Raw genomic sequence first — 8,973 nt, forward strand, 5'->3', positions numbered from 1 at the left:
TAATCAGAACATTGAGGTGAAGTACTTTAATTTAAAGATAAAACAGCCTCTAAGCACAATATTATCTTTATTACATTTTTATAGAGAAAAGCAGCTATGTGATTATAGCAGTACTAGTAGAAGAGCTGTTTGTTGTGTGTGGAAAAGTCCCACAAGCATTTAGAGGGCCGTGGAGCTAAATGTTCTGCCTCAATGTCTGTTCAGTATCTGTTATTTCACATATAGAGGATGGTTATTTCCCTTGTTTTATCATTTTTACCGCTTGAGTTGCTGAACATAAGATGTCAAATTTTAATAAGAAGCTATCATTACTGTTGCCTGTTCAGCTCGTGAAGTGTAACAGACTGTGACATATAAATGGATCCTTGAATAAATTAGAAATCTCTACATTGTAGTTTGGATAACTGGGGGACCTCCAAACGGCATGTTGCATGGGGACCCCACAAAGCTAGGAACAGCTTAGTAGTTAGTAATGCTAGTGCAGATTCTTTTTGTCACTCACTGCTTTGAAATGGAAGTTGGGGTTTGATTATTTGGTAGACTAACTTAATTAAAGAGAAAACTAAGCTGTGCTTCTGATTTATGTTAAACATTTAAGGCACATCTAAAATAAATTTGAATATCATCCAAAAGGTAAATTTTTTCCAGTAATTCAGTTCAAAAAGTGAAACCACATTTATTGCACAAAGCATTATTTTTTAAGTGTTTTTTCTGTTAATTTTGATGATTATGGCTTATAGCCAAAATGCATTTCTCAAAACAATTTAGTATTATACAGGACTGATAAAAAAGGCTTTTTAATACATAAAAATTATCTTATGGCCTACACAATCACAGGACAGAACACTGACGTGACAGTTGTCCAGTTCAGACAGGTCTTTGAGACCACCCAAAAGTAGGTTAAGCCACAAAAGGTCATTGCTAAAGAAGCTGATTGCTAGATCCAAGCAGACTTCTCAAAAGTTGAGTAAAAGGAAAAAGTATGGTTAAAAAAGCTGCACAGGCAACAGGGATGATCACAGCTTTGAGTGGATGGTGAAGCAAAGCGTATTCCAGAGTTTGTTGAATATTCCAAGATGGCGCCGCAGATGGTCGCCTCGGCGTGTTGGTGCGCATTACGCCAAAACAAATTCCTTGTAAGTCCAAAAACGTACTTGGCAATAAAGCTTTTCTGATTCTGAAGATTCACAAGGCGTGGAGTCAGTGCTTTAAGTCATTATTATTTAGGACATATGCTATAACCCTACATTCCTTTTGTTGACTCCCTCCAAAAGACTGGACTGTTGCACAGTGGTCCCCTTTTCAGATAAAAGTAAAGAAGAAAATAATTTTTGCTATTCATTTGGACATCTAGATCCCAGAGTCTGGAGGAAGAGTGGCGGCACACAATCCAAGCGGCCCGAGTGCGAATTAGCAGATAGCCATGATCTTTAAAATCAAGAGAAATATATACTTGAAATATTTAACTGTGTGTAATGAATCAGTATAATACACAAGTTTCACATTTTGAATTTAATTACTGAAACAAATGAACTTTTTGATAACATTCTATTGTATTGAGATGCACTTGTATATTCTAAGTTGTTAACCCAGTCAATAATGTTACAGAACCTCTTGTTTCTGGTTGGTTTGACCTACTTTAACCTTCTATATGATGCTCTTCTTGTTGCTCTTTTATCAATAAAAGATCCCTTGTGTTTTAGAGATACTCTTATTTTTGCCTCTCACCATGTACATGTCTCCTCCAGCCTTTCTGGTCTTCTGAAGCATGACCAGTGGAGGGCGCTCTCTGGCTGATGGATTCTTCCTCAAAGCTCTAAATGGGAAAAAAGACATTTAATTTTTTTATTCTTCTTTTCTAGATTAGTTAATAAAAAATAAATATGTTCTATAAACACTTCACATGAATATACCTTTTTAGCAATAAGCCAATCAGTATTGCAAGCAGGAACAGACCCAGCAACGCAAATAGCAGAATGAACCATAATTCAGAGTAAACAGGCGTGGCTGAAATGCTGACACCCTGCTTATCGCCATCAACAGGCTCAAGATAACCTGCATACAGAAAGAGAGGTTAAAAAAGCTTAACTAAATATGCTATCCCATGCTGTTTTATTTTTTGATTCTACATTTGCAGTAGTTTAGGAATGTACTAGAGTGTGTTTGTTACCGAGGCCTGTAGCCGGGCTGTATCTGATGGTGGGCGTGCTGGCACTGCCATTGTCTGTGATGCAAGTTACCTGAAAGGATAAAGCTACAAAAGCAAACACAAAAAAAAAACAGAGACAGTAGAAGAAACGATTTTGGGTTAGCAGGTTTCATGTAACACCGTTTTATCGTCCTGTATAGGTTTCCACTATGTAAATGACATTACACGTGTGTGTGTGTGTGCGTGTGTGTAAGACCATGACCTGGAAAAACTTAGATTTCAAGTCATTTTCATTCCACTACAAAATATGTTTTTATTTACATTTTACTGAAGAATGGGATAGCAAAAATATCCTTTATAGTAATAAAACATTTGTAAAAATTGCTGAGCCGTTTTTTGCATCTTTCCACTGGTATTTTGCCCATCTCATCTTGTGTTCAATGAGAAGCTCCAGGCAAGGCCTCTTTGCCATCACCCTATTCTGTAGCCATATCCAACGATTATCTAACAGTTTCTAGTTGGGACTGACTGGCCTCCAGAACATTAATCTTTCTTCCAGTCAGAAGGAACATGTTTGTCAAATTAAAGATTGCTTTAGACCTAAACCTGCCATTAGGCTTGAATAATTATGGCATGACTATATAGGTGCATACTTTTTTATTTTATATATTTTTTCCTGAGCAGAGTTGTCTATTTTTTATGTGGAAAATGTTTAGATAGGATTTATAATGGTTTCAAAGTATGAAAACCTGGTAATTTACCAGGGGTGTGTATACTTTTGAGAACCACTGTATGCTTTACATGTTATACTGTATCCCTTGTATCAATATATCAGTCTTGGCAAAGCTCAATATGAGGGGTCAAACTTAATTTTTTTTTTTATTGATGCTAAGAGACCAATTTTTCTGAGTTATATCTAAAATATTGAAGCTTTAAAAAAAAATATATTAAATTATAATTTTGCATTGCTGTATTGTAACAGTTGTCTTTAATTGGTCTTGATGTATACTATACTGTCAGATGTAACAACGTCCTGTGAATGATTGTCTGCATGAGGCTACAGATTATCATGAAGTACTGGTCCTTCTCAAAAAATTAGCATATTGTGATAAAGTTCATTATTTTCCATAATGTCATGATGAAAATGTAACAATCATATATTTTAGATTCATTGCACACTAACTGAAATATTTCAGGTCTTTTATTGTCTTAATACGGATGATTTTGGCATACAGCTCATGAAAACCCAAAATTCCTATCTCACAAAATTAGCATATCATTAAAAGGGTCTCTAAACGAGCTATGAACCTAATCATCTGAATCAACGAGTTAACTCTAAACACCTGCAAAAGATTCCTGAGGCCTTTAAAACTTCCAGCCTGGTTCATCACTCAAAACCCCAATCATGGGTAAGACTGCCGACCTGACTGCTGTCCAGAAGGCCACTATTGACACCCTCAAGCAAGAGGGTAAGACACAGAAAGAAATTTCTGAACAAATAGGCTGTTCCCAGAGTGCTGTATCAAGGCACCTCAGTGGGAAGTCTGTGGGAAGGAAAAAGTGTGGCAGAAAACGCTGCACAACGAGAAGAGGTGACCAGACCCTGAGGAAGATTGTGGAGAAGGGCCGATTCCAGACCTTGGGGGACCTGCGGAAGCAGTGGACTGAGTCTGGAGTAGAAACATCCAGAGCCACCGTGCACAGGCGTGTGCAGGAAATGGGCTACAGGTGCCACATTCCCCAGGTCAAGCCACTTTTGAACCAGAAACAGTGGCAGAAGCGCCTGACCTGGGCTACAGAGAAGCAGCACTGGACTGTTGCTCAGTGGTCCAAAGTACTTTTTTCGGATGAAAGCAAATTCTGCATGTCATTCGGAAATCAAGGTGCCAGAGTCTGGAGGAAGACTGGGGAGAAGGAAATGCCAAAATGCCAGAAGTCCAGTGTCAAGTACCCACAGTCAGTGATGGTCTGGGGTGCCGTGTCAGCTGCTGGTGTTGGTCCACTGTGTTTTATCAAGGGCAGGGTCAATGCAGCTAGCTATCAGGAGATTTTGGAGCACTTCCTGCTTCCATCTGCTGAAAAGCTTTATGGAGATGAAGATTTCATTTTTCAGCACGACCTGGCACCTGCTCACAGTGCCAAAACCACTGGTAAATGGTTTACTGACCATGGTATCACTGTGCTCAATTGGCCTGCCAACTCTCCTGACCTGAACCCCATAGAGAATCTGTGGGATATTGTGAAGAGAACGTTGAGAGACTCAAGACCCAACACTCTGGATGAGCTAAAGGCCGCTATCGAAGCATCCTGGGCCTCCATAAGACCTCAGCAGTGCCACAGGCTGATTGCCTCCATGCCACGCCGCATTGAAGCAGTCATTTCTGCCAAAGGATTCCCGACCAAGTATTGAGTGCATAACTGTACATGATTATTTGAAGGTTGACGTTTTTTGTATTAAAAACACTTTTCTTTTATTGGTCGGATGAAATATGCTAATTTTGTGAGATAGGAATTTTGGGTTTTCATGAGCTGTATGCCACAATCATCTGTATTAAGACAATAAAAGACCTGAAATATTTCAGTTAATGTGCAATGAATCTAAAATATATGAATGTTAAATTTTCATCATGACATTATGGAAAATAATGAACTTTATCACAATATGCTAATATTTTGAGAAGGACCTGTATGTCTAAGTGTTTGGTGTGTGCTCCCTCACTTTTCTGTGAGGTGCGTGGAATATGAAGGTAGCTGTAGAAGCCAGTGTAAACTCTGAGCTGGCTCTCGGTCACGGTGTATTCCTTCAGATAGCCGTTGAGGGAAAAGGTCCCTGTCCAGTCCAGCCAGATCACTGTCAAGTTGCTGTCCACAGAGAAAGGAGACACATACTGGGGAGCTGAGGGGAGAAACAGAGAGGAGGTCAAATACATTTAAACAGTTTTATACTGCTTGGTCTACCTGCTTAGCTGTGGCATTAGGACTGAATAGATGCATTACGTTCACTGAGTGTGCTGACAGCTGTCCAGTTGGAGGCAGTGCTGCCCATGTTATTGAAGCATGCAACACTCAGCTCATAGGTAGAGTATGGTTGGAGACCTGCACAGTTAAATAGACAATATTTACAGTTTTACTCCAGTGAAGACATGCAGACTTCAGCAGTTAAATTGGAAAGGATGTAGCCTGGCTCCTGATAATCCTAGATTAATCAATTTATTGACAGCGTAAGAATTGCTGGGGCCATTTTTGGGAATGAGATGAGATTAATAATAATAATATCCTAAGGGGACTTTATTTTAAAGTCAGAAAGTGTGTCTGGATACAGCATTTATTCTAAATAATGCATACTCACCCTATCAGTGGAATTACCTGTGACATTATAGCTCCACTTTTTGCCAAAGAAACAGATTTCTGTTGGTCCCTCTGTGCAGGCTGACGGTATGGGCTGGGGGGGCGGCGGGCAGGAGGACCTGAGATGAAGCTCGCAGCTGGACACACAGGCAGACACTGAGTGAGAGTACAGGCTTGTATAATTTTTGTGCAATGTGCAGTCTTCCAAGACTTTCGCTTACTTGTCGATGACTCCATTAGGTGCTACAGGCTCGTTCCATTCCACCTGCACGGAGCGGGAGGTCAGGTTGATGAGACGAGGGGGGCGCTGGTCGGCTGGGGGAGCAGCAAGAGTGTGGAGCTCTCTCACTGGACCCCGGCTACAACACTGAGCATGAGGCTCATATATTATATAGATTCATAAAACAAGTCATATTTCAAGTATTTATTTCGGCTATTTTTTAATTATGGCTTACAGATAATGAGAACCCAAAATTCAGTTTATCACAGTAAGCCACATAAAGCCATTGCTAAAGAAGCTGGGGCTTCATCCAAGAGTGTCACTGGACAGTTGCGTGGAAGGAAAAAGTTGTAAAAAAAGTTGAACAAGCAGCAGGGATATCAGACACGGCTTGAGGTTTCCACAGTCAAAGAGGATTTGTGGAGTCTTGTCATCTGCTTGTGTTGGTCCACTGTGTTATATCAAGTCCAAGTCCATTCAGTACATCTGTCTACTAGGAAATATCAGAGTACTTCATGCTTTCCTCTGTTGACTAGCTATAAGGAGAAGTTCCCTGCAGGACTTGGCACCTGCTCACAGTGCCAGAAGTAATGATACCTGGTTTAATGAACACAGCACCACTGCGCTTGCAGCAAAGTGGCCTGATCTAAACCCTGTAGAGATCTATGAAGTATGGTCAAGAGGAAGATGAGAGACAAAATACCCAAGAGGGGAGATGAGCAGAAGTCTGGTATCTAAGCAAACTAAGCTTCCTCAGCAGTACCCCAAACTGATCTCCTCTATGCCACGTTGCAATGATGCAGGCACTCATGCATAAGGAGCCCTGACCAAGTATTGAATGCATATACTGTATAATACATGGACATACTCTTTAGTAGGCTGTTATTTCTGTATTAAAACTCTTTTTGAACTCATCTTATATATTATAATTTACTGAGAAACTGAATTTAGGGTTTTCATTAGCTGTAAGTCATACTCATTAAAACTGACAAATACTTGACATACATCACTCTGTGTGTAATCAATCTATAGAAGTTCAACTGTTTAACATGAATTATCGAACTTATAAATAAAAAATATTCTAATTTATTAAGATGCATCCATGTATATTAACGTCTGTCCCAAGAAGAGGCAACATTTATAATCTTTACCTGATAACAGGTGCAAGCCTCAACTCCCACCCAGTACTGTGTGTAAGGACGCAAACCATGGAGAGTCTGTTGATGGGATGTACCCTCTGAGAGCTGCAGGAAAAAAAAAAAAACAGCAGAATGAGATGAATTTGAGGTTTTTTGAATTTTGAATAATTAAAAATCGAAGCGGTTGCCCAAGAGAAACATGGAAAAGAAAAAAAAGACATTATAGAAATTGGGTTGTAAATTTGTCTTTAGTAATTGCATGGTTTTGTTCAGTAGCACCATTGGTACCAGAGTGCGGTTGTTCTGGTCCACTGAGAACACTCTGAAGAGGCTCACAATCCCATTGGGTTGAGCTGGAGGGGAGATGCCCACGACTGCTGAGGTTGCTGAAACATCCAAGACAACAGGCACCCCCACACCCTGAGGCGGGGCAGGTCCTGTTCTCCCTCTGACCCATGGACTGGAAGCATATCCAGCTGAATTTACAGCCCACACCTGTTGGTTACAAACCACAAAATCACTCAATGTGATCAAAGCACACATGAAATTATGCCCAGTGGCCCCCCCCCCATCAAAACTATCAACAGCAGTGAGAGCAAAACCTTTCCACCATGCAGCCCAATACTAACATATCTGCATGACAATTACTTTTCACCTTCATCAAGGAGTTATTCACACGCATACACAGTAATCTTATTTGTGTGCTTGTGTTGGGTATAATTAGAAGGTGTACACAGCGCAGGGTCAGGCGGGGTGGAGATTTGCATGTGTAAGTCATCTGTAGCCTGTCAGGAGTAGTGCAGAAGGCAGATGGATGGCTCCGAGCTTCACTGTTAAAAGTGTGTGCCTGTGTGCATGGTTTGTTGTTTGTGGCTATGACGGCGAGATTTGTGAGAGCATGCATACACTTGCATATGTGTTAAGAGTTGAATTAACCTCAATAATAGTCAATTAGGCCGTAATCAATCAGACTGATTGATCTAAGTGACAGCACAGATGGACTGAGGAGGGCGAGGGGAAAGAAAAGCAGAAGATGGAGAAACTGGAGATTAGGAGGAGGGAAGGATGAAAAGATGTAAAGATGCAACCAGAAGAAGCAAGATAAAAGTTCTGAAACCAGAGTGATAGTGGAGTTGCTTCTTAGCTTTGAGTTATGCCAATATATACAACCTACAGAAGATAAGAGCAGATGTGATGGACCACTGTAGTGTATGAAAGGATATAACTTGGCTTATAATAAATACATTTTACAAAATTTTTTTTTTTCGTAAATGGATCAGATTTTAGTTTTGTTTCATTTGAATCCATCAGGAATCTGTCCAAAACAACCACGAAGGTCGCTAAAGGAGGGACGGCAGTCTCAAACTTAAGCACGCAATTAGATGAAATAAATTTTATATTAGACACAAATAACCTGCCTTATGTGAAACTAAAAAGGGTGGAATAACTTATAAGAATAATATTGTCCACATCTTGCAAAGTATGAATTAACTGTGATTAACCATTTTTTTTTAGAAAGCTTAGCTCCGTTTTCACTACCCAAACCTGATTACCGTGAGACCTGTTGCATCAAGAAATCATTGAAATAGAAGATGCAATTTTCATTTATTTATCTGAAAGGGACTGCAAATCAGTACCAGGGACAGATGTAAATATATCGGTTTGTAAGACATGTAATTTTCATCATTCAGCAGGTAACATTTTTCAAATACAGTTAATACATGCATTCATAGTGTACATATGAACATGTCGGACAACATAAAATAGGCTAAAGGATTTCAAAAATCAACATCTCGTATCCTGAGCTAAAGTAGTTTGAGATGAGAAACAAAGTTACTGATATCTATCAGTCTGGACTTTGGGACTCCAGCAAACCACGGTGAGACAAAATGGCTTTTGTTTGTAGATTTTAACAGTGACAGCGTAGCCTTTTTAAGGAATTCTCAATTTACATACATGTTACAAAAAGGCCTTTCTTCATCACAAACATATTAATCATCCATATTGGTTGGATATGAATTTGTTCAGTTTTAAAATTTAAAACAAATGTACCAAATTGGTTATTGTGCAACAAAGAACAAAATAACATCAACCTAGACATTTCAGATACAAATTAA

At 39.5% G+C, this 8,973-nt stretch overlaps 1 protein-coding gene across 1 annotated transcript in view; it reads right to left on the reverse strand.

Annotated features, from left to right (window-relative positions):
- ush2a (Usher syndrome 2A (autosomal recessive, mild)) overlaps positions 1–8,973 on the reverse strand; it is a 360,158-nt gene that overhangs the window by 6,921 nt on the left and 344,264 nt on the right. Inside the window, exons 84-92 of the mRNA XM_047364117.1 lie at positions 7,136–7,351; positions 6,869–6,961; positions 5,719–5,864; positions 5,516–5,634; positions 5,147–5,245; positions 4,869–5,045; positions 2,171–2,254; positions 1,914–2,055; positions 1,729–1,816 (exon numbers count right to left, since the gene is read on the reverse strand). Coding sequence (XP_047220073.1) covers positions 1,729–1,816; positions 1,914–2,055; positions 2,171–2,254; positions 4,869–5,045; positions 5,147–5,245; positions 5,516–5,634; positions 5,719–5,864; positions 6,869–6,961; positions 7,136–7,351 — 1,164 coding nt within the window. The remainder of the gene's footprint in view (positions 1–1,728; positions 1,817–1,913; positions 2,056–2,170; positions 2,255–4,868; positions 5,046–5,146; positions 5,246–5,515; positions 5,635–5,718; positions 5,865–6,868; positions 6,962–7,135; positions 7,352–8,973) is intronic.

The sequence above is a fragment of the Girardinichthys multiradiatus genome, chromosome 4 (genome assembly GCF_021462225.1).
Source record: "Girardinichthys multiradiatus isolate DD_20200921_A chromosome 4, DD_fGirMul_XY1, whole genome shotgun sequence".
Classification (NCBI taxonomy): domain Eukaryota; kingdom Metazoa; phylum Chordata; class Actinopteri; order Cyprinodontiformes; family Goodeidae; genus Girardinichthys; species Girardinichthys multiradiatus.